Source organism: Heptranchias perlo, chromosome 28, assembly GCF_035084215.1.
Source record: "Heptranchias perlo isolate sHepPer1 chromosome 28, sHepPer1.hap1, whole genome shotgun sequence".
NCBI lineage: Eukaryota > Metazoa > Chordata > Chondrichthyes > Hexanchiformes > Hexanchidae > Heptranchias > Heptranchias perlo.
Window position 1 is genome coordinate 25,063,624 of NC_090352.1, and position 26,556 is coordinate 25,090,179.

The following is a 26,556-nucleotide window of genomic DNA, read 5'->3' on the forward strand; positions in this document are numbered from 1 at the left end:
AAAGCTGAATCAGCAGAATTTTTGTCATTTATATTGGTTAACTGGTTTGTTAGCTGCTTAAGAAGTGTTAAAGGATCATTTTAATGGGGGAGTCATGACTGGCTGGCTTTCTACCGCTTGCACTAACGAAATCATGTTGCACAAAATCGGCCACAGCAAAATTGCTCACACTCGACATTTTGATTGGCAGTTATTAAAATCTAATAAATCAAATAGCATTTATTTAGCACCTTCCAACAGAGAAATCACCCAAGGGACTTCACAGAGGAAGAAGGGAACAAATACTGAGCGCCTTAGTGGGAGTTATGAGAGGTTACCAAAAACTTGACAAAAGGTCTTTTGAAGATGAAGAGAGAGGTGGAGTGGTAGAAGGGTTTAGGAAGAGAGGTCCAGAGGGTGGAGATGAGGCAGCTAAATGCTTTCCCACCAATAGGGTGATGCACAGAAGGCCAAGCAGCACAGGAGAGGATACAAGGCTGGATGAGATTGCAGAGGTAGGGTGAAGATTTATAGAGGAATTAGAAGAGGTTAATTTCAATGTTTTGGTGGACAGGGATCCACTATAGGTCAGTGAGGATGAGAGGTAATGAGCAAATGGGACCGGGCAGGACAGGATGCAGATGGTAGAGTTTTGGACAAGTTGGAGTTTATGGAGGGTAGAGGCCAGCAGGAAAGCAATGGAGAAAGATAATCTGGAGGCGATGAAAGAATGAATAAGGGTTTCAGTGGCGATGGTGGGAATGAGGTAGGAGCAAAGTTGGTCTGCTTTGGACGCTCTCCACGTATCCATTGGAAGTTGCTGAAGAGAAATTCCCAGGCCTGGCCATATTATTTTCCTACTTTTCCCTGCAACCATCTTGTGGTTTTCAGTATGCTGTGCTGTGGAAAATCACCAGCCCCACTATGGCTGAGTGCTGAAGTGTGATCCATGTAGACTGCTGACTTTCACCCATTTCCACTGACTAGGTCTCTCACCTCATCTTGGTGCTCCAACTAGTGCTGTAGTTGAGACCAATCTGGGAGAAGTTGGAATATGCAGGTCACCTCAGGTCATAGTCACCATTGGCTATCTCGTGGTAGCCTTGGCGATGGAAAGGATACAGGGTTTGAAAAAGTAGAGTTGTTCTTTTCTTTTAAAAAAAGGTAAATATGTCTCTCTCTAACTCAACTGGTAGGAATCTGAACTGATGAGAGTCACAATTCATTTACTATTCTTTACTGAACATCCCACGGTATTGCTGTGGGGCGTTTTACTACGTTCAATGTGCTATATAAATGCGAGTTGTTGTTGTTGTTGTTGTTGTAGGAATCTCAAGCACATCTGCCTGAAGAGAACAGCAGAGTGCAGCAAATCAAAAACAGTAAGATAAACAAACTGATACACAAAGAAAGCAGTGACCACCAGATAGCCAGTGGTGGCTATAACCTGATGTGACTTGCATGTTCCAACTTCTCCTAGACTGCTCTCAACTACACCACTAGTTGGAGCACCAAGATGAGGTGAGAGACCTAACTAATGGGAATGGGTGAAAGTCAGCAGAGATTCCTACATGGATCACACCTCAGCACTCAGCCAAAGTGGGGATGGAGATTTTCCACAGCACAACATGCTGAAAACCACAAGATGGTTGCAGGGAAAAGTAGGAAAATAATATGGACAGGCCTGGGAATTTCTCATCAGCATGAAATGGGCAGCAAGATCCAATGCATACGTGCAGAGCAGCCAAAATTAAACTGAGCTTGATGGAGGTATGGGGGGGGGGGGGGGGGGGGGGAGAAGAAAAGGAGAGAGAATTATATTCCCCACATGCATTAAAAGGGGGCATACATTCACGATTAGCATTAAATGAATAAAGGATGAGATTAGAAAGATTTTTCTGATGCAAATGGTTATCAGGATATGGAAACCTTTACCCCAAGTGGCTATTGAAATCGTCAATCATGACATTGAAATTTAGATAAACATGAGAAAATTAGATAAACACAAAGAAAAATATTAAATGGTACAGGAAAAGAGCAGCAACATGAATCAATGGAAATGGAGTTCATCCACTGCTAAAACCCTCATCCATGCCCTTGTCACCTTGATTACTCCAATGGTCTCCTGGCTGGCCTCTCACCCTTCACAAATTTCAGCTCAGACAAAACTCTGCTGCCCGTATCCAATCTCACACCAAGTCCCGCTCGTCCATCACATCTGCTCTTGCTGACCTATATTGGCTCCCGGACTCCAAATGCCTCAAGTTTAAAATTCTCATCCTTACGTTTAAATCCTTTCATGGCGTCCCTATCTATGTAACCTCCTGCAACCACACAAACATTCCATTCCTCAGAATCCAGTCTCTTGTCCATCTGCCGCCTTTACTTCACCATTGGCAGCCACAACCTCAGCTACCTGTGTCCCACTTGCTGCAATTCCCTCCCTAAGCCCCTTCATTTCTCCAACTTCCTCTCCTCCTTTAAGATCCTCCTTAAAATCCATCTCTATGACCAAGCTTTTGGTGACCCTTCGTAATCTCTCCTTCGGCTCAGTGCCTGTTTTCCTTACACCTCCAGGAAGTTCCTTGGGACATTGTTCTACATTAAAGGCGCAAGTTGTTGTTTTATATAGGTCTAGTGGGGAAGCCAGTATGACAGGCTAAATGGCTTCCATCTGCACTGAAATTTCTACTGTTCTATGATTAATGTTCATGTACCAAATCCATATATTGAATACTGGGAGGCCAAGAGGGAGAGACACTGGTTTTAAGGGAAACTGTGTGAAACTTGCTCACCAATCATGGCACTGATGGCTACTTGACCACTTGAAACCTTACAGTGTCTAGTTGCTTTTTAGGTCATCTATAGTAGGATCCAGTGTACTAATAGTCCATTCACCCATGGTGTGCAGGTTGATGACAAGAGAGGTTTTAGAGGGAACTTTTTTTTAATTGGTACGGTAATAGGAATGCAGCACTGTGTTGTCATGACAGACTGCGCTAGAAACAAGACTTTTAAGAAAATTTAATACAATCGCACTAGTCACAGTAGATTGCGAAAACCACTTGATTTGTCGCAGAATGTCAAACCATGCAAATCACTAGCCCTAAGCAGTACTGCTGAGGGAGGTGTTTGGTTGCTAGCGAATATATATGTGTTAAAGCATCTTGTACAGCAATGGTTTACAAACTTTTCTGTGTGGGGACTGCCTGCAAATATTGACATTCTTCCAGAGGCCACCTAAAACCATTTCGGAGGATCTCACGTAAACACTGACACACCTCCTGGGGACCCCTGGCAAATATTGACACACCTCCTGGGGACCCCTGGCAAATATTGACACACCTCCTGGGGACCCCTGGCAAATATTGACGCACCTCCTGGGGACCCCTGGCAAATACTGAGACACCTCCTGGGGACCCCTGGCAAATACTGAGACACCTCCTGGGGACCCCCGGCAAATACTGAGACACCTCCTGGGGACCCCTGGCAAATACTGAGACACCTCCTGGGGACCCCTGGCAAATACTGAGACACCTCCTGGGGACCCCCGGCAAATATTGACACACCTCCTGGGGACCCCCGGCAAATATTGACACACCTTGTGGAGCCCCAAGCAAATACTGAAAGACTATGACAGCTATGCAAAAGAAATTGGTGGTCCTGTTCCAGAAAACATTTCCTATTACCATAAAACAGAAATAATATGCCAATTAGTCAACAAACACGGAAAAAATATAGGATACAGATGTCTGAAGAGACTGCACTCACGGGCTGGAAACATTACGCATCTATACAGAAAATGGGTCCCTTTGTGTACCCCCTAAAATCTACTGACCCAAATTTGAAAACCTCTTATAAATGTATCCAAGGGAGCAACCAGAACGGTAAGGAGCCATTTTCCAGTGCAAGGTAGATTATCTACAAATAAACAAAAATCACTTGCTTGCAAATGTCTCTCTTCGATTCAACCTTCAAATTCTGCACTTCAACCCAGCATTTCGCAAACCTACTTTAATTAAAATAGACGACATTTGAAAATGCAGCAAAACTAGTTCAGTAGTCGCAGGGTTAAACATGTCTAAGGTGAGATTAGGTTGCAAAAAAATGGAATCTTTGATATTTTAAAAGCACAGCCAATGCAATCAGGGCTGCTGCTTTACAGAGCTAAGTGCAAAACTGGTCTCTTCCTTCAGAAATAAAATGTTATGTTGCTCAGAGTTAGACATAAGTGCAGGGTTACATTTCCCCTCCCCTCTGAAACATCTTTTATTATCGCAACCAAATTGAAATTTACATGTTATTGCATTCCTTCATCACAATTTACCCTGTATCATCTAATTCGACAGTCGAGCCACGTTAATTTACTGACTGGGGGGGGGGGGGGTTGGGGGGGGGGGGGGGGGGGGGGAAGAGGAAAACCTCTGCCTCAGCAAAAGTTTTCATTAAAATTTTAGACAAATGATCTCCTTGTCCTTCTCTCCACTGCCTGGGGCTCCATGCTATTTCTATGCAAATAACAACCTCCGAGTTTATATCCTATTATTTCCACCGGAGCTGCGCCGACATGACCTGAAACGCAAGAGATGGAGCGAGTGATTGCTGGAGTGTGAAAAAAAAATATCGTCAGGAGTCAGATCCAAGAACAAAAAAAAATGCTGGGATAACGTATTTATCTCAAGCTGTATTGAAATTCATTCTGTGTCGGCGATCATGCTCAATCCATCTGCTTTATGTTATCATTTGCATTTCATGCCTCCTGGCTTTGATGTGCTGATACTTTGATGCAGTCTGAGGCGTACATTATCATTATTTCAATTTTCACGCGAGCCGACAGGTCAGAGAGATCGAAATGTTGATGTTTCACGTACAGCTGTTTATTGTAAGATGGGACGGAAGGATGTCCATGACACCTTGCCATCTCTGTTCATTATGCATGCAAGTATTCCAGCTGCAAATTAAAGCTGATTCAATGTGAGTAAAATCCAATTTCTGTCTCTCTCTCTCACTCGCTTGCCTCTACCTCGTAGGCAAGGGTTCACAGGGCACCTAAATGAATCTAGGTGTCTTACGGCAATTTGGTTCTGTAGTTACAGACCACTGACACATAGAAGGTAATGCAGACATAACGTGATTAGGCAACTTCCAGCACTGATCACCCGCCACCCCCCTTGATAAAATAATCTGGTCTGCAAATGATAATGGCCAGCAGAAGGCTGCCTGTATCTCACATTAGCTGTCTGTGAATCATCACCAAACTGAGCAGTGACACATGCTCAGCCAAGCAGAAAGCAAGCAGTGTCTAGATTCCAGCAGAAAGTGGGACCCTTGACCGGCACTATTCCACATTAAGGGGGCAGAAAGAAAACAACACACAGGAGAGCTGAGCTTTTCTCTCCAGGTTGCCTGTGCCTCAGAATGCGCTCTATTTCCAACCAAATCACAGTCACAGCAACTTCTACCCACCGAGTGCATTATGGTTTTCTAAAATGGGATAAGAAAGCTTTCTTTTATGAAAGAAAATGAAGACTCCCTCCTGATGATGGCAATTTCATTGAGCTCACCCACCAATCTCCCACCCATGGATTCCTCTGGGCTTGAAAAGTGACTCCTATCATTTGGCTCTGTGTATTATAAGCAATATACCCACTCCTTTAATAGCTATATGGCAATAACAATGGCTACTGAAGTGAACACTGGGGCCTGTGTCACTACTATGTGAAAATATTACATTTTCCAATTGCTTTATCATAGTTGCATCATTAGGGAAAATAATCCCTGCATCCCATTTTAGGTAGTTTACATCCTAACTAAATAGTCTGCCCATTGTGTAAAATATAATTCTTTTTATATATAAAGTGCAGTATTATCTCATTAAAAATAAAAGGAATTTGAAGTGTTAACAGTTCGCTATTGGGCCTATATAGCTGTTCTCTACAACAGCCTGTCCTTATGTTTTGAAACTATGTTTAGTGTCTCCTCATGTCAGCTAGGCTAGTTTGCTGTCTGTGGGGGGGAAAAAAAAAACAGTTGCCTACTGGTAGACATTGTAGAAGCTCCAGAGAAGACTGAGCCAAAAGTTTATAATGGAGATTATTTGAAAAGGAAATTTTAGACCTTGTCAGTTTGCCGAAGATCCAACTCAGTTTGTGGGAAGCAGGCAAAACTTACACCCACTGAAATGCCCAATCTTGTATAGGCAAGTTAAGATAGTTGTCCCGCATTTTTCACCACCAATTTTTGCTGCAAAGTTGGCGTTCTATTGACGAGAGGTGATTTGGCATGGCACGATACGCAGTAAAAAATCCCTGTAATCTCACCTTTATTCCTATTTGCTGCCCGAGTACCACAATTTTGCATAAAATGTCACAAAGGCAGCGAAAATGCTGGTTTCTGAGTAGATTCGAGTAACAATTGACTCACCCAACCTACCAGGTAAACAGCAAAGGCACTAGGCTTTTTATTCAATTTTAGAGAATTTAATGGGACTATACGGGACAATTCTGTCCCATCAACGAAACACATCTCCGATTAGATTTGAGGTACGTGCATTCTGGACAATGTTCACCTGGATAAGTTCTCCCCGTTTGCTCCAGTGGATTTATCCAGTGAGTAGCTGAACCATACAAACTAGAAGGTCTTTAAAAAAAAGAATTAATAAAAGCAACTTTACAAAGAGAACTTAAGCCTCCAAATATCTACTGGCTACATGAAAGGGTTATTTCTGCAGTCTCCTCTTCCCACCGGCCACAATGTCAACTATAAATCTAATTGATTGTAAGTTCTTCAGTAAGTTTAGGATTTTGTGATCTTTTAAAAAAAAATCATTGCTCCTTTTTCACTTTATTATATCTCCCCACATCACTGCCTACCTGTGGCTAAGAAGATGGGCTATTTTTTTATTCCTAAGGCTCAGCCTGGAACTAGTGGCTAGGAGATGAAGAAGAATAGATGAGGGTAACTCTTGAGGAGGAAGCACTTTGCTTTTGGTCAGTACTACCAAAGACAGCACAGATGAGATGGGAAGTGCAGACTGTGATTATAATTTCATGCCATGGCACACCCGGACTTTAAACCAAATCACAGGGCAATCAGGCTGGGCTGGCAGCTCATTACCTCATTCACTGAGTGAACATCAACAGTTCTCAGCCATACCATAACGCAGAGTTGAACATAACAATAGAACCCTCCAACTGAGGTGCAATGAAAGCCTGGCAGGTATAGGGAGATTGCACATCTTGCTGGGCACAGCAATAATAAAGCAACCTTAGCCTTAGATAACCCAGAACACTCTTCTCAGCTGAAACAGCCAGCTATGATAGTGGGAGTTGAAAAAATGTGGGAAGGAAAGTAGAACAAATAAATAAAACACTGAAGAAATAATTGCAGAATTGCAGGTGTCGGTCCCAGTGCTAAAATTCTTTAGCACTGCTAATAATTATTTTAGACGTCCCGGATGGATGCCAGAATAGGCACAAGCCCCTTAAATATGTAAATGAGGCACCTGATGCCTGTTGAAGGACCCAATCAAGATATTTGTCAGCGGTGATTGGGGCAGGAGTCAGGCCTGTCCCGCTCAGGAATCTTCAGTGGCCCCCGCAGCCACCTATGAAAGGTAGGTGAAAATGTTTTTATTTAAAAAAAACTCTCATGGAGCCGATGCAGAACCCTGGACTCCACAGAAGTCATGAACACATCTCCCCCCACCCCACCTCCCATCCCTTACCTGAGGGCCGTACTATCTCCCTAATTTTAATTTGGGCCGGCAGTCGTGTGGGCGGGGGATGAGGCGGACGCCAAATCGTCCCGACCTTGACATAGTGAGGCCTGGGAGATTTTAACTCTTCTGGCGCTGACTCTTTTTGCCACAAGGTAAAACTGACAGAGCTGTCTGACTTCTCAATTGGGGGATAATTCATAATATGGAGCACCAAGCCAGCGAGAAAACACTGTACAAAATGGGGTGGCGGAGAGAGTATAAACAGTTCAACTCCTAACTGAATTTAAAACATCAACTTATTTTACTTTCTTTTATAAGTACCGATCTGTGGAATCATGTAAAAATTCCATTCTAATACAACAGTTATTCTACTAGCTGGTAGATTTGTTCTAGCATTTTCCAACATGTGGATGGTGTCCTGCTATAGACAACGCGTATCCCATTTTCCTGTAATTTGATGAATTCTGCTTTTGGCAACATTAGATCGGTTTACACTGTGCACAATCCCATTATGCTCCTTTTATTGTACTGCTGCACAACCTTCCTTGGAGATTATTACGGGACGATTTCATTAAGAATGGCACTAAAAACGACTGTCACTCAAAAATACCAATGCTTCATAAATAATTCAAACATCCTGGATTTCTAAATAAAAATACAATTGCATTTTTTGTAAAGTCAATACTATATTGGACTTTAGCTGATAGCTACAGCGTACTACAGTGGTGACAGCTGGAGAAAGTGTTATCTTGGTAAGGACTGCCAACTACGGAATTTTACCAATGCAAAAGCTTGCTTTTACCTTGTTCAAGGCTCCAGCTCCGGTCAAAATGATGTGTGAGTTTTCCACTTGGATGGTTCTCTGTCCCAGTCTTATAAGGTATGCACCAATACCAATTGCACGGCACGTGACCTGCAATCAGGCACTATGTTAGATAACAATTCCTCTTTCAGTCAAAGTCTTCTCTAATTAAATTGGGTGAACAGTTCGCACATTGTTCAAGTAAATCAACAATTTAAAAAAATTTTCATCAAGAGAGGACAAAAGAAATGAATGCACTATGTACGTGTAAACGTTAGGGATGATTCTGTGATTGCAGGAAATGGCACACACATACAAGGCACCTACAGAAAGCACAGTGGTATACCCCATGATTTTCCACCCGTAACGTCATGCATCGTGCCCCCTGCGGTTTCCCAAAATGTAATCTCTGCACGTGCCGGTGGGAGTGTTGGGTCGAGGAGAAGCCCTTGTAATTTTTATTTTTGTTATGGGGACAATTTGACAATGAATCATTTTGTCAAGTCCTCAACCAAGCCACTAGATGGAGCAAAAGGAAAGGACCTGCATTTATATAGCACCTCTCAACCTCAGGAAGTCCCAAAGCGCTTTACAGCCAATGAAGTAATTTTGAAGTGTGGTCACTGTTGTAACGAAGAGAAACACAGCAGCCAATTTGCGCACAGCAAGGTCCCACAAACAGCAATGACATGTGTGGCCAGATAATCTGTTTTTAGTGATGTTGGTTGATGGATAAATATTGGCCAAGTGGGGCAACTTCCCTGCTGCTCTTCTAATAGTGCCATGGGATCTTTTACATCCACCTGACAGGGCAGGTTTAACGTCTCATCCGAAAGATGGAACCTCTGACAGTGTAGCACTCCCTCAGTGCTGCACTGAAGTGTCAGCCTAGAGTATGTGCTCAAGTCTCTGGAGTGGGACTTGAACCCAAAACTTTCTGATTCAGAGACGAGAATGCTACCACTGAGCCAAGGCTGACATCAAAGTACTCCATTGCTGGGTGTGAGGAAAGAGAAGCAAAAGTTACAGTTCCGTCTTAGGTCTGGTACTCAGGTTGATTGTGGAGAGGTCATCCTGACCTCCTGAGTAGAGGATGAAGCTCGACAGTGAACAGCAATACTGAGGACAAAAATTCGGTGGAATTTTTTCTTGTATATAAACTTAGATTTTCCTTTTGGCATGATTGCACATTGAAGAAATATACATAATCAGGCTGATCTATGATTAAATACAGATTAATGCTCCAGGACAGCAACTTCGTTTATGTTTTTACACAAACGTATTATTTATACAAGACTTTTTTTTAAAAAGCTCCAGGACATACCAAATTCATGGTGATGATTTCGTCATAGGCCAAAGATGATTCTCCTGCAATCATTCCCGATCCTCGGAGATTCTCAACTCCCAGGCCCTCCTCTTTACCAATGATATCAGTTATTTTGTATCTGTGAAACAAGGAACTATCAAGTCAGATGAAAGGCCAACAAGGAAATCAATCCAAACTTAAATGTGGCCTGGGGTCTTATAGGGGACCCATTAACAAGTATCTAACTCAAATAACACAGCAGCTCAGTAATGAATCTACAGATCATATTGGGTTTTATTTTCTGCTTTTCTCAATCTTCGCCCCTCCTCTCCTGAAGATGCTGAGGCACAGTTCCATGGACACCAGCATCCCTCCAGTACCGCACCCAAGTGGCCATTTTTCGTGTATGACTGACAGTCAGTGGCAGCAGGCTATTCTTTCATGGAGGGCATCAGCCATCGCCTCCATCGTAGCTGAGTTGATTCCTATTACAGATCTTCATATAAGGCATAGTGAACAGGGAGCCTTATTAAAAGTCTTTGTCTCAGCCTTTGCTCCACTGATATCAGCTATGCTCGGACATTGAAAAATAAAATTAGTTAACTGTTCACCTGCTAAAATATTTCTCTCCCACCAAAATATCTGCCAATGAAGTCTCCGTCAATGGCATCCCTCAGTGAATCCACAAGGCAGCAAGTTTCAAAATACCAGAAGGTGTAACCACCACCCCCCCCCAAATACAGATTGCTGCTCCATAGAACACATAGCTGAGACTGCTGAGAACCCTCCAGTAGGGAAGACGAACAGTGAAACGGCATGGAGGCTGGGACCTGTCAATCTAGAATCCGGCACAGTTGAGAAGCGATTACTGCACATATTAAACATGGATAATTACTGAGGAAAAAGTCAAGCCCGCACACATATTTTATATCACAACATATACTTTGAATATGAAATCTACTGAAATAAATTTGTTTGGGCAATGATTTTGTGGGGTGTGGACTGACATGAGATTCAGTGGCAAATCTGGTGAATTTCTACATAGATGTCAGCTCAAGTATTGCAATTTTGCACAAAAAAATCCCAAGAGCAGTAAGAATGATGCTTTGGTGAAAGTATGGCTTCCTGAGTAGATGCAAGATACAGGGGAAAAGAATCACTTCCACAACAAATCACGGGTTCTACCTCTTGTGTATACTGGTCCTCACAGTTAAATGTACCTCTATACGCTGTTTATGCTGTTAAGGTAATTATTTGAAAGGGATGACAAAGATCCCTCCAACAACTGAGACCACCGTGTCATCAGCATTTCTGGATTGGGCACATAGCCCCCAAGGTCCAACTAGAATAAAACATTTATTGCCATGTTATTGAGTATTACACTAGATATACTTAGCACAATAGCACCAATATGCTCTAGGAAGAATCACAATATGGCTAACACACTTCAATATTGTACAATCCACTGGTATGATACTCTTAATTTCTCATCTTAAATTACTCCCACCACTAACAGTGACAGGCCTGTAACCAACTGTACTTCATCCTAGAGTTACACAGCTCAAAATACTCTCCCCAGACACAATCCACATTTGGAGGGGCAAAATCTAAAAATTGTATTGGATGCTTTTCCACAGCTAAAGTGGAAAAATTTCACATACCCAACATTACGTGTCAATGAAGCCTTAGAGACGACAATGCAATATGCTGCTTATTACATACCTTGACTCTCCTTCATCCTCAACATGTTCACAGTGCACAGCATTCAGTGCACTGACCTTCTTATAGTCCTGAGGTGTGAGGTACAGGTACTTGTATCCCTGTAAATGTACAGGATAATGAATGCATTTGAAAATGCCAACAGAACATTCTAACTCAGCCCAGACTCTTGCAGCCCATATTCATGACTGTAGAGCAGCCTCTAGCTGCAAAGCTGCTCCTTACAAAAACAGATCTGTCATCCATTTTTTCCATTTGAATGTTGAAAGTGTGTTGATGTTACTGTTGGGCTTCTGAAGTAGTTAAATACAACATTTACTGTAGGAGCCCAAGTTAAAAGGCAGACACGTGTTTGAGTAAATATCGACTCCAAAACTGTGACAATGATAGTACCACGGGGTTCTAACAACCTTTATCAAAATATTCAATGAGATATCCCAGGAAACTATCCCAATAATATCTAACAGGAATAAAAAAGAATTCATGAAGACTTTTGAAATAAATCGTAGATGTTTAGAAATGTAAACGTAACCAGTCATAATTGTGAGTCAACATCTACTGTACATACCCATGTATAAGGGTTAAAAGTGGAGGAGGGGTACATCATATACATATCGACCCAGCAGCATTCCTATCAACCACTGCTCCTCTCTGTTCTTTCTTCCAGCACAGTGATATATTTAAATAGCAACTTTCCCTCCGGAGTCCAGTCCAAGCTCCCACTTCTGATTTACAATCAGAGACAGCTCAACAGGATAGATACAGGCAGAGGAGATTTAAAATCAACAGCGTGCATCAGGACTGAAGTCAGGAGGGAGAGCTTCCATTTAAATATCACAGTGGATAAGAATGTGCTGGATGAAAAGAACAGAGAGAAAATGTATTGTGGCCCCTGCTGACATGAAGGTGAAAATGTTAGTGAATGGAAACTTTGTAATATTAATCCTCATCTTACACAATGGTCATGGATCTTGTGTGTGTGGGTGTGGGTGGGGGGGGGGGGGGGGAAAGAGGAATAAGAGTTCAGATGGAATTTAGAGTTGTCTTATACACGAGTATGCAGGATATATTCACAGGATCCTCACATGCAGTGTCTGTTCTTTTAATTTTTTTTAAGTTTATATGTTCAAAGCAAGGGATATTAGTGCTGAAATATTGGAAGATTTTTGGCATGTTATGTCGCATTGATTACTCCCAGCACTGATATAGTGCAGATCAGGTGCAGCACCAAAATGCCAGTGCTCAGCCCCATGAGTAAGGTGCATCACAGAGATATTTCTGTTTCTCACATCAGCTATCCTTATGGTCTCTGGCCAACATTACCAATTAGTACCATATTATGAACAGTTTTCTGATGTAGACCTCCATTCAATAAGCACTCATTTCACATGAAGCCTTTACCAGGACACTTTCAACCCATCAGTCCAGACCTTATTCAAACCCAGGTACCACAGGTGAAAGCACTGGGGCCAAATTCATTATCCCATGAAAAATACTAGACTCATTATCCCACACAAATTCTCAAACCCATCAATTCTTAAGAATCACAGAAAGTCACTCACTATGGGCTTAGAGTGTTAGAATTTGTAGGGATTAGTAATGTAGCACTTAAGTTTTAAATAACGTAGAAATGCTTGGCCAGTTCCACAGGCTCTGCTTAAGCAGCCACTTAGATTGATGGCCTGCGCTAATGCATAGGCAAGACAAACAGTTTCACTTAGGTGGTGGTGAGCAGTTTTGATTTTCAGCCTTGCTGTAGCTTTAAAGCAGTACTCCTCAACTTTGCTAGGTCCTAATACAGCTAAACAAGTCTTAACAAAATAACCTGTGAATATCCGATCAAGACAGCGGGCAGTAAACACACATAAAGCAAGGCTATGCATAGTAACCAGAACTGTGAAAAATCATTGTCTGTACTGTGGGTTTACTTTAGCAAGGATTCAATTTATTGAAGCTGACGGCTAATAGGAAATTCATTTATTTGGACACCATGATTAAGATGAACCAACTGAAACAGTAATTATCAGCAATTACCCGTAATTATCCATTCTGAGCCAGTGATTACCTTATATGGATCAGCAGGGTCTTCCCAGGCTACATGGAACATGTGTCGAATTTCTTCCGCCAATCCGATCCTTGCTCCACTGTTTGCTGCTATGTAAATGCGTGGGATGCCTTTGGTTCGGGCAAGTTCCGAGGCTCTCAGGAACAAGAGGTCCTCCTGTGGCCCAAAGGACCCAATTTTGTGAGTGATGTCATTGCTTATGACAACGATGTCACGGCCTTCTGAACATTCTGGTGACTTTAGATGCATCTTCCAGGCCACCATACCAATCTATAGAAAAAAAAACAAACAAACAAACAAACCAGGTTAGCAAGGGGGAAAATCAAATGTTCTGGACATTACAAAAATCAATAATATCAGAGAGTACCTAAAGAAAGAAAGAGCTTTTATACATTGCCTCATCACATCTTAAAGCGTTTCGCATTAATTGCTTTTTGAAGTATAGTCACTGTTATCACGGCCGGAAGAGCCCACAAACAGGAAAGATAAATGACCAGTTACTATGTTTTTGGTGCTGGTAGTTGATGTTAAGGGAGGAATGTTGACCAAGATGCCAGGAGATCTCTCTGCTTTTCAAGTAGTGTCATGCAAGCTTGTACATCCATCTTAACAGGCAGGTGAGACCTTGATTTTACATCTCATCTAAAAACTGGCAATGTTCTCTCAGTACTGCACTGAAGTGTCATCCTGGATTACGTGCTCAAGTCCTGGAGGGGGTTTGAACCTACAACTATCTGACTCATACACATCTGCAACCAAATGAGCAAAGCTGACACTTAGATTTCTGTTGGCTCAGCAGACTTTCAAAAAAAAATTCTCCAAGATTAAAGCTATGTCTAAAGCTAAATCTAAAACATGGCACTTATGAAATATGATGTTGTAAAGCAATATATAAGATTTTTTTTTAAAAGTCTATAATGACCATGCAGGTGTCAAATAGAGGCAACATTATATTCCACAGGGAAGGCAGTGAGAATCAAAGTCTCCAGTCTGATCTCACATAACAACTAGCAGCAGTAGCTTATTGGCAGAAGTTTTGGGCCAGGTCATCTGCTCACTCGTTCTACCAGATATGGTTAGTGGCCGACAATAATCTTAAGGGGGTGGAAAAGGTTGGGGGGGGGGGGGGGGGGGGGCGGTGTGCGAAAGAACAAGAGACAAACCCAAGGACCACACATTGCGTTTACAAGTACAGTGATGCTGATCTCCATATTCCAATGAGATCTCAATCAAACACCCAGTGACTAGCATTGCAAAATGGATATTTGTTGCCAAAATGCCTAATTGTGGACATCAATATTAAATCTTTAAAATGACTCAGTTGCTGGCACTGATCAGCTGAGTCTTACAGTCCAGAAAGAACCAGGTTTGATCACTGATCTGTGCTGAATTAACTGATCTTGGCTGATGGCAGGGATGCCACAATTGGCCCCAACACCTCTGGGTTAAGGCGAAGGGAAAAAAAAAATTGGCCGCGGTTCTCACGCCGGATCATTGCTGGAAGGGCTGTGTGCGGCTATGGATGAGATTGGGACTCGACCATCATATCATCCTCAGTTGAGTTGCCTGGTGACACTGCTCATCTAAAATCACACATGAAGAATGGCCACTTGGATGAGGTACAGCAGGGTGACCAAACCTTAGGAGGAAGTCAGGTGCCTTCAGGAGAGGAGGCAAGGGGAGAGTACCAAAGGAAAAAGGAAGAATGAAAACCCTTGCAAATGGAGTGCAGTCAGAATATTCAGTAAGTGGAACATTTTTCATTAAAATTTTAAAATAGAAATGGTTATTATGGACACAGCAACTTGAACACTAGTTGGTTGTAAAGTCACTGACCATAGGTTTTAACTAGTTCCTCTTTAGTAATTTTTGCAGCAAACCCTGAAAGAAACTTAAAAATAATCAAGTTAACAAAATGTGGGTTTAAAAACAATGGTCTGCCTTTAGTTTTTCTAAGAAAATTAAAATTTGCTTGTGGACTATAACACCACAATTTTAATTGCGCCTGAAATACTTTGATCCGAAGTCTTTAACGTGTAAGTCTTCAGAAAATAAAAGATAAAAAGCATCTATTTAAAATCAAGAAGCAAAGAAAGCTGACAGAACCGGTGTAAATGTAAATACTGCTTCTGCTTTTCAATACAGATGAAGTGGCTACTTTGTAGTTAAACCTCCCCCTTCCCTTAAAAAAGGAAATAAAACTGCAGGATAATTCCACCTTTAGTGGGATGATGTGCCACCTAGAGGAAACAATAGGGAACTGCACTCAGAAAATACATAGTCAGATACCAAAATAACTAAACCTGTCTCCGACCCTTCCCATTCAATTTAATGGGGCTTACCCCTTGATTCGTAGACAGATTTTCAGGAATAATCTTGTCCTCTGACAAATCTACCAGAAAAATGCCAGCATACAACTACAAAGAGGTAGCATTTAAATCAAGAGCGGTGTTTACCTTGTGAGGGCCCTGTGCAAAGGTTCGGTTTGGGGTGCCCACATTTTACTAGACAATGATACTAAATACTACCTAATTTGGTATCAAATCCACACTCGTACAACCATGAAAAGGCATGTTTACAATAGGTACATACGAATTAAGAGCAGAGTAGGCCATTTGGCCCCTCGAGCCCGCTCTGCCATTTGATTACATCATGGCTATCTGATTGTGACCTCAACCCTACTTTCCCGTCTACCTACTATAGCCTTTGATAAATATAAATATAAAAATAATTGACAAAACGATCAGGGATCAGCTATCACTATTGCATAGATGTCCATTCACTGCAACCGCTCTGGGACCCCTGACAGGCTCAGGGCCCCATGCAGTTGCACAGGCCCAACACCGCCCCTGGTTTAAATCCGTCCGTGGTGTCACCCCACCCTGTGACCTCTTCCCCAAATTCTCTGTTCCTCTGACCTTGACCCCTGGTGTATCAACCTTTCCCTTCACAGAACTGGCAGCCATACCTTCAGCCATCTACGTCCCATTCTCTGCAATTCCCTCCTTAAACCCTTTCGGCTGCCCCGTAACATTCAATTTATGGTAAAAAGCAAAGCTCTCAAAGAAACTGGATGTTAATTCAGAACCAATCGATGCCACAAATCAGCAACAAACAAATAGGCACTGATTTTCCTCTGCCTAGGTTCTAGTTAGGTGCAGGTTTAAATAACTACATCAACCTGTATTTGCAGAGGTCAGCAGAAATTCCAGGACAACGTTAAGAGATTGGGTCAATGGGTCTCTGTCCCTTTTTCCTCTGCTTTGCCCCCAAGAACTAAGCATTTCTTAGGCACAAAGCAGAGGCAAGTTGGTTCCAGTGTCTCATCTCTCCACAGCCAAAACCATGACTGGGATGGGTACAGAAAGTAGAGACTGTGCTTTCCGAAGTTTCCACCACAAAGAACAGCATGAAAAACTTACCTCCTCTCCACACTAGCCACTGGGATGAAAGAAAAGGCTTTGCTAAGCACTGGCACACAAACTATGCAACAGCAGCAGAGATTGCACAAAGCAATCAGAAATAATCTGCTCCAGTTTTAACACCATGCTTTAGAATTAGTCAGGATTAAACGTTCAAGGGCCTGAAATTCCTTTTATAATGAAAAGCAGGTGAATGCCCATCTTTCTCTGTAATTAAAAAGGTACACTAACAAATGCACAGCTTTGAAACACGCAATTTCTCAGAATGCGATTTTGTTAGTGGGTCAATAATTAAAGGGAATGACAGATCAGGTTTTTCATTAGAAGTGGGATTCCGGGTCCCTGGTATTATCTGTTAACTCAAAGTGTACATAAAACAATTATATGACATTATCACCAGACAGGGAGCTGTCATCACTTGCCAAACTTTGAATTTGGTGATTGCCCCAGTTTCACAAGTTGTGTTGATGCAAAGCTGAAACTATTTCACCTCAACACAAAGGAGATCATTTTAACCTTAATTGAGGGGATCAGATTGGCCGCCTGTTTTGCACCCCATTTGATTTTACTTTCCATTGACTTCAATCCTGTTGGTTCCTGCCAGGCGGGTGAGGTTAAACTTGTCCTCAAAGTGTTTGGTAAAAATAGCCATCAAGATATACTGAACATAGCTTAGAATCCAGCCTCTGGTTCAGTCATACAATTAGAATTACACAGAAATTACAAACACACCATTCGGCCCAAACAATCCATGTTGGGGTTTATCCTCCATACGAGCCTAGAATTTAATTGCCACAGATAGAGCAGCTGTGGCAGTGAAGCAAGTCTGCAAACTTTCATAATGTAGTTGGCAGAGATGAGCAATGGCATCCTTGGAGAGGCTCAGCCGTTGGATGGGAGCTCCTGGGGGCTGTCCTCATAGGACGTTTATGAGGTCCCAGGATACGACATTGACGTAAAATAGCTCCACAACCTCCTTGCATTGCAATAGGGTAAATTCAGCAAGGCGAGACTCCTGCCATGAAGTCTCTCTAAACGGGAGTTCAGACCACAGAAACAGCTTTAATACTATGGCCCAATTCTACACTGCCATCTTCCAGTCTCTGCACCGGGAGTAGAGCCATGCTGAATTTACCCTCGTGGCAGCAAAACATGGACTTGAGAGCACAAGGTCATATTAAAAGTCTCATTCCCACCACTGTGCATACTGTTCATTTATTTAATGAAGTCTAATCAGGAAAAATATCACACCCAAACATATTTAAGGTCTTAAACAACCTCCCCCGATGGCTCAATTGGTAAGTGTATTGCCCAGTGGGTAAATAAGCAGTACAGACCAGGAAGGTTTCCAATTCAGTCCCTGGTCTTTGCTAAATCAACTGATCTCAGCCAGGGCTGTAGTTTGGGCACGACAGTTAACCTTAGCATCCCAGGTCTAGGGAGGGGGCCAGAAACAGAGCCAGGGTTCATTCTCTTGACCGCTATCCAGCAACTTTTGCTGGAAAGTGCCCATCTTTCGGAAACCTGGTGAGGACAGGATTGGAGTCAACAGTGATGCCTCCTTTGGAAAAATAACCCACTAGGCTCTCACAGTCAGATATGAAGAATGGCCCCATGTGCAAGGCACTGGGGGCAGCCAGCACCATACCCCACCAATAGTCAATGCTTTCAAGAGGAGGTGGGAGGGGAGCAGTGTTTAATGATCATATTACTGTGGTTATAAAAAACGGAATTTCCAAAATAAAGCATTTTTCATTGCACAACATATTTCTGTAGAAATCTTACTTGAGTTGGCAACCTTGTGTCTAATGATAGAAAATCAAGAGTATAAAAATCCTACTGTATCCCAAACAAAGTGTAAATCATAAAGGATTAGAGAAGACTCAATAGGATAGCCAGGAGAGGTTTAACAGTTTACAATGGGATCTTCTCAAATCCTGTAGGATTTAGTTTGTTTTGTGTCATACAATAGGATTTCAACAGAAGTACACTAAAGGAGCACATTTCTTCTTAGCCTCAGTACATAGTCTCTGTGGTAAAATTATTAAAATTCAACACTTAAAAAAAAACAATTTTAGTCACAGAAGTGAACTCTGTAGTCCCTTTCGAGCCAAAAGAAAAATGACAATAATTATTCTAAATGATTACTGATAAATGGCAGCTTTTGGTTTCATCTGTTGCCAATAAAACAAAGAATCTGCAGTCATCTGATTTGTCCCATTTATGCAACAATATGTTTTTAAATTCAATTTGTTGGCATAAATCATCTAAGATTCAACAAAATACTGCACTCCTCTCGAGAAAAAACAAAGCACTATTTTGCACTGCCCAAATTTCAGCAGAACCAAATTCATTCTGAAGACTCGGTCATATTTTTGTTTAAAACTGAAAACGGTAATCTTGAATTCTACCGGACAATGGTGCAAACAGGCCACCCCTCAGAGGCCACACAGCGCCTGAAGGGGCTGTATCCTTTAATATTGGTCTACTTTAGCACTCTTGTTTCTCAGTCAGAAGGTCATGAGTTCAAACCTCACTGCAGGATTTGAGCACAATGTAAGTTGGCACTTGAGTACAGAGTCAAAGAAGTGCTGCACTGTCAGAGGTGATATCTTTCAGATGTGATGTTAAACAGAGGCCCTGTCTATCTTCAGGTGGATGTAAAAAATCCCAAGACTGAAAGAGGAGGAAGTTCTTCTAGTGACCTGGCCAACATTCCTGACTCAACCAACACCACACAGAGAAACGGACTGACTGGTCATGTCATTTCGTTTACCGTTTATGGGACCTTGCTAGGTGCAAATTGGCTGCTGTGTTTTGACTACATAACTACCTGCACTTAAAAGTAATTAACTGGATATGTAGCATTTTGTGATGTCCAGCAGATGTGATAATTCACTTGAGAATTGCAAGTTCCTTCTTTTTTTACTTAAGGTATTTAAAATTAAGAGTCATTTTACAGAAGCATAAAAGGATTAATGTTCTTCTTCGTTGCATTTGGTTTCCAGTTACAGCGGGGGAAAAGGGGGCGGAGACCAGTTATACCAGGTCTCCACCTTCTCTGCACTGCTCCAGAATTTCCTGGCTCTTCCCAAAGTTACATCGCTGGCTTGTGCCTGGAGTGACTCAGGCCTAGCATTACTGTGGCAATGAGGCTGGAGGGGCTATTCCCAACCTCACTTTCCTCCTCAGCCGACTGCTGGATGCCTCAGAGGAAGGATATCTTCGGAAACCTGGCCCCAGAGGAAAAGGTACGCTGACAAAATAAAATCTGATCAAATAGAATACTACTGTATCAGCAGCTTCATTAATCATGGTCTATCAAAAGATAAAAATATAGATTACCGTGTTACTAAATGCATGATGCAATGGCCTATCTGATGGGTGTCCAAAAGGTTGCTCCTTGCACCGTCATGCAAATAAAATGGGTTATTTCCCCCTTTTTCTGAAGATGCTAGCTTGTGCTAGGATGTAGTTCTCTGGGCACTGCCTGTCGTTCAAAGTCTCACTCAAGTGGCTGTCCTTTATGTGAGTCTAGACAGTGAGTGTTCACATATTGTAGACAAGCCCAATCCTGTACTCCCACAACAATCATTTGCATGCACGATCAGCAGCACTCCCTTCCTTACCCGAGGGGTAACAACAGCTCCAATGGAGATCATCTCATCTGGTACAGAGAATCGGAACTGGGACCTTGTTGGCCTGTATGGCACAGTTCCACACTCAGCAGTGTGCTTACCAACTGAGCCATCAGGGAGCTCCACATAACAAAAATTATAATGATTTTCATTATAGCTTAAAGATCCTTCACTACTAACTAAATTTAAAGTAGATAAACACATTCTTGATCCAAACTTCAATCTATCAAACCACTTCCCCAACTCCTATTACTTGATCCAAACATGACAGCACTTTCTATACAGGCCTGATCCAGCAGAAAAGGCCCCTGATTATTTCATTGCTCAGCAGAACTCAGAATATGGTCAGTCCAGCACATGTCAATCATCTTTCAAACATTATTAACCTCTTGTAAAAGATCAGATTTTCTTTCATTACATTCAATTGCAGCATGAGTGATTCAATGAGCTGAAAGGGACAAATATTTCTAGCTGGCCTTTTTCAAAAAAAAAAAGCATAATCCTGACCCAAGATATTATTTCTCTGCAAACTAGTTATGTGTTTATCTGGACCTGATGGTACTCAAAGATCTAGTTCAAATGTCACTTGTTCACTGGAAAAATCCAAATTGCAAGAGGTTATTTTACCCAGGTGGTCCAGTGCTGCAACATACTGTTGTTCTCAAAATAGTGCGTCAGAGGGCCTGAAATTCTCTCAGGACTAAAGACCTGGGGCATGTTTTTAAATGGGAAAAACAGGTGGGTTGGGGGCAGGGGCAGTAAAAACTTTTAAAATCGAAAACCCGCCCACTTCCGGTTTTCATGGAGGCGGGACGAGGGGCAGGCGACCAACCCGCTCTCAGGAGGCGGGTTGGTCATTAAAAGCTTTCAAGGAGGCTGCGGGCTTCCCCTGGGGGCCAGGATTCCTGGGCCTTCTGATTCACGCCACATGAGAAGAGGAGAGAAGGCCTGAAACTGCAGGCAAATGCCTTTATAGCACAGCTCGTGGGCCCGGAGGAGCAGGGGTGCATCCCCCAGGCCCAACAAGCCTACCTGCAGCGACCCTACAAACTCGATCGACCCCCTCCCCCATCCCCCAAACACGATCTCTGACCCCCACCCCCCCATGATCTCCGATGATCTCTGACCCACCCCCAAGTCCAACACTTACTTGTTCACGACTTAGTCTTTCTTCTTCTCCCGTCTGACTGGGACCAGCCTGTCAATTAGGCTGGCTTGTCAGGTGGGAAACAGTGAAAAAAAAAGACATCCTTATGTCAAAATCGTACGGACTTCCGGGTTTCCCGGCAGGAATCCCCCCCACCCCCACCCCAATAAAATCATGCCCCTGATCTCAGCAGGGTTGGCAAGGAAGGGAATGCAGTTCCCCAGCCAGGGAAGGAAAAATAAATTAATTAATAAAAGCAAATAACAAACCAAACAGCACAGTTCTCTTGTGGCTAGTTATTCAGAAGCTAAGGAGTTGATTGGCTGCGGCAGGCCGAATAAAGATGGAGACAAATATACATATATATCTTCTGCTTGAAATTTCTCCTCTCCTCTTGTCAAAGCACTGAGGTAAGCTGAGTTACAGTACCACAGGGTCCAGCCACTTTCTGGTCCCTCACCCAAGTGGCCATTCTTTATTTGTGAGCCTAGACAACGAGTGTTAGCAGGCTACCTGACCATGGAGGACACCACAATCGAGTACAGTCTTATTCTCTGCCTTCATCCAAACATACACACTTTCAAGCAGGCAGAAACAGAAACCGTGGCCAATTTACCCTTCCCTACCCTGGGGGCACAGAAGCCAATTACAGCACCCTCACAGCTACCCTAGCTGAGATCAGCTAACTCGACACAGGCTCAGGTCAAACCTGGGACCTTCCTCATCTAGATGACTCAATTCTATGCTAGGCAGTACACTTACCAACTAAACAGTACATTCAATAACTGAGATATCAGAGGTTAGCTTGGCTCAGAAGATTGTGGATTCAAGTCACACTCTAGGATTTCAACATATAATCTAGTCTGACATTGCAGTAGTGTACTGAGCAAGTGCTGTGTTGTCAGAGACGTTGACCTTTGGATGAGACTTTAAACCAAGGTCCTGTCTACCTGTTCAGGTGGATGTAAAAGATTCCATGGCACTATTTGAAGAAGAGTGGGGAGTTCTCCTGGTGTCCGAGCCAACAGTTACCCCTCAACAAACACCAAGAATTAGGTTATCTGGTCATTCATCTCATTGCCTTTTTTGGAACCTATCCACGTGCAAATTGGCTGCCTAGATAACAACAATGACCACACTTAATTGTACTTAATTGAATGTGAAGCCCTTTGGGGTGTCCTGAGGATGTGAAAGGATCGATATAAATGTAAGTTCGTCCTTTCTTTAATCTTTATTACCAAGGAAATAAAAACTGGTTAAAACTAAATAATAGCATAGAAAGGAGATATATGTTGAATATAGTGTTAAGAAAACCTGCTCATGTGTGTTGCTGGCTAAAGGGACTCCTATTTCTGCTTGCCCTGTAAACAGTGATCTGCCAAACAGGGGTACAATTCTCATTTGGGTTGAAATTGCCTTGTGCCATATTAACAATGAATGTGTTTGTACAAAATTCCTCTGTCCACTATTTTAACAAAAGTGTAACCCATTTAAAATAAACAGGTCAACACTCTCATCAAAATAGGGAGCAAAGGAATTTCATATGAACACATTTGTCACTAATATCAAGTGCAATTTCAATGTAACGGCATGTGTAATATCGTTTTGTACAATATAGATCATTGGTAACAGGAGGAACCAAAAAACAGAAATGATGAAGTCCTGCAAACTTTGAAGGGTTAAACTTACATTTTATTTCCCCTTCTGATTTTTCTATCAAAAAACGCTGCTCTGCTCATTAATTACTTCACTGGCGGCACAAACTAAACTCTATTTTATAAATGAGTTCTTTCCACCTGGAGCCTTTCTCTTTAATTAGAACACCAAATCCTATTTTGGAGTTGTTGAGATGTTACAGTACTGCATTATATACCGTTTGTACAGCTCCAGACAGAGCAAATAGTACATGCTCAAGTCCAGGCAGCGCGGTGCGGCTGGTAATTTCAACCAGGAGCAAGCCCCCCTCCTTTGGGAATTGTCCATTTTCCCAGTTTTCATCAACTGTAGCTCAGAATGGAAATTGTGCGGCTGGGTTGAGTCCTTTACAATGCATACTGCACTCAGCCTTGGACATGGGATTAATATTAAAGATGTACTTAAGGACACAGACACACACACACATAAACGCACCACACAGACACACACACACATGGAAATGGTCGAGAGTTTGAGGAAACTATTGGAAAATTATCCTGTGCAGCTAAGATTTAAAAACCTCAAACTGAATTATTGGTTTCTTAATTTTTATTTCCCTTTCTTGTAAAATATAAGTCAAAATGCAACATTGTTTGCAAAGCTGCCAAACTGTGCCTGATGCCACAAGCAGTGAAGCAAATCCTTTTAGGAACCATTATAAACAAAATTTGGTATTTAAAAATTAAATTTTGCCCCAAGACAAAAAAAGATATAGAGACCATGGTAAGCTGGAGGGGCAGAATTGGCAGGTTGGGCGGGGCAGGGGGGTGACTGCCTGTAAATCCACTGCCGATATGGATATAATTTCAGCAATGCCTCCAATGCTTTTGAGATGACAATCTTTCACAAGATTATTTGGCCCATTTCCTCTCATTGTTCCAGGAAAGCAAATCCTACCATATCCCCATTTGATGGTATTCTCAGGGTCCTGTGAAACACAAATACTACTCCTCTCAGCAATACCCCCACCCACTACAACGTTCTTCAGAAAAAGGACAATTGCCCAGGAATTTACCATAGTAAATTCAACCAACATCACTAAAACAGATGATCTGGTCATTATCTCATTGCTGTTTGTGGGATCTTGCAGAGCGCAAATTGGCTGTCGAGTTTCCTCCATTACATCAGTGACTATACTTCAAAAGTACTTCATTGGCTGTGAAGCGCTTTGGGACGTCCTTTGGTTGTGAGAGGCACTATATAAATGGAAGTTCGTTCTTTTTTCAGTGATCTTAAATACAAAAATTTGCTATCACCCAGGTGTGGTGCTAATCAGTACACAGCAGGAACATCGAACATCCCAGGTTTGATATGTGGTCTGTGCTGAATTAGAATCATAGAATCATAGAAGTTACAACATGGAAACAGGCCCTTCGGCCCAACATGTCCATGTCGCCCAGTTTATACCACTAAGCTAGTCCCAATTGCCTGCACTTGGCCCATATCCCTCGATACCCATCTTCCCCATGTAACTGTCCAAATGCTTTTTAAAAGACAAAATTGTACCCGCCTCTACTACTGCCTCTGGCAGCTCGTTCCAGACACTCACCACCCTTTGAGTGAAAAAATTGCCCCTCTGGATCCTTTTGTATCTCTCCCCTCTCACCTTAAATCTGATAGAATCATAGAAGTTACAACATGGAAACAAATTAACTGGTCTCAGATAGAGGGTCATAAAGTTTGCCTCAGTGCCCTGGGCTAAGGAGGGGAAAATCAAACAGAGCTCCCTTTCCTGATCGTTGACTGGCAATCTCTGCTGAAAGTGCATATTTACGAATGTCAGGTGAGAACAGGATTGGTCTGGTCTTTCATTTCCCCACCCTTGGATAAACAGCTTGCCAGCACTCACTGCCAAGGTTCAGACATGAAGATCAGCTACCTGGGTGAGGTACTGGGGAGCTCCTGGCATCTGTGGAGCCAGGCCCCAGCAAAGAATCAGCACCTTCAGCACACCAGCAGAGTAATTTTAACATCCTTTTTTGCTAGGCAACAGAGAAAACCCACTGGATTTGATTTTACCTCTGTGGTACTTTTAGGGCACTAGTTAATTTGTGCTATTTCAACAAAGCCATTAAAAATAAACTACTTAACAACTGACTTAAATTACACAAACAGGAACTTGAGAGGAACTTGTTGGAGTAAGTTTAAAACATTGCAGAGAGGAAATTACACGCTCTTTTTCAATTGTATTAATTATTTTCTGTCACAAGAAATACATTTTAGTAAAACTAGCAGTAAGGAAAAAGAAAACTTGTATTTATATTGTGCCTTTCACATCTTCAGGATTTTCCAAAGCACCTCACGGACAATAAAGTACTTTTGAACTATAGTCACTGTTGTTATGTAGGCTAACATGGCAGTCAAATTGTGCACAAACATCAAGAGATGAATGACCACAACATCTGTCTTAGTTGAGAGATAAATGATGGCCACTACACTGGGAGAACTGCTCTCCTCTTCTTAATTGTAAACAATTTTACAACACCAAGTTATAGTCCAGCAATTTTATTTTAAACTGCTCTCCTCTTCTTAAACATCTTTTATGTACACCTAAAGAGGCGGACAGGGCATTGGTTTAACATTTCATCCAAAAGATGGCACCTCTGACAATGCAGCGCTCCCTCAGTACTGCACTGAGGTTTCAGCCTAGATTAAGTGCTCAAGTCTCTGGAGCAGCGCTTGAACCCACGACCTTCTGTTCGTGGTGAGGAGAGAGTGCTACTAACTGAGCCGGCTGGATATTAACATTCAATTTCCTAGAGGGAAGATAGCTGCTGGTTGCTGTTTTGTAGCAAAATCATCAGCACAAGTTGAAGAATACACTTACTTCTCTACAAATTAAAAGGAAATCTTTCCCCATAGTGGCAAAATACATACAAGAATCAATTATTACATAAAGTGAAATTATTATAACATTTGCCACACTCACCTTTTCCACATCTAATACAGCAACTTGCATCTGTAGAGTGCCTATAATGTAGGAAAACGTCCCTATGCTGCACAGGAGCACAATCAGACAAACTGGGGGCTTTGGGTGAGCAGGACTTGGTGCAGGTTAGAGTA

At 42.2% G+C, this 26,556-nt stretch overlaps 1 protein-coding gene across 2 annotated transcripts in view; it reads right to left on the bottom strand.

The window, feature by feature from the left end:
- acaca (acetyl-CoA carboxylase alpha) overlaps nt 1–26,556 on the bottom strand; it is a 206,279-nt gene that overhangs the window by 71,108 nt on the left and 108,615 nt on the right. For both annotated transcript variants that reach the window (XM_068008235.1, XM_068008234.1), the window contains 4 exons: nt 13,592–13,861; nt 11,530–11,627; nt 9,826–9,946; nt 8,502–8,612 (listed from right to left, as the gene is read on the bottom strand). In XM_068008235.1, the coding sequence (XP_067864336.1) occupies nt 8,502–8,612; nt 9,826–9,946; nt 11,530–11,627; nt 13,592–13,861 (600 nt within the window). The remainder of the gene's footprint in view (nt 1–8,501; nt 8,613–9,825; nt 9,947–11,529; nt 11,628–13,591; nt 13,862–26,556) is intronic.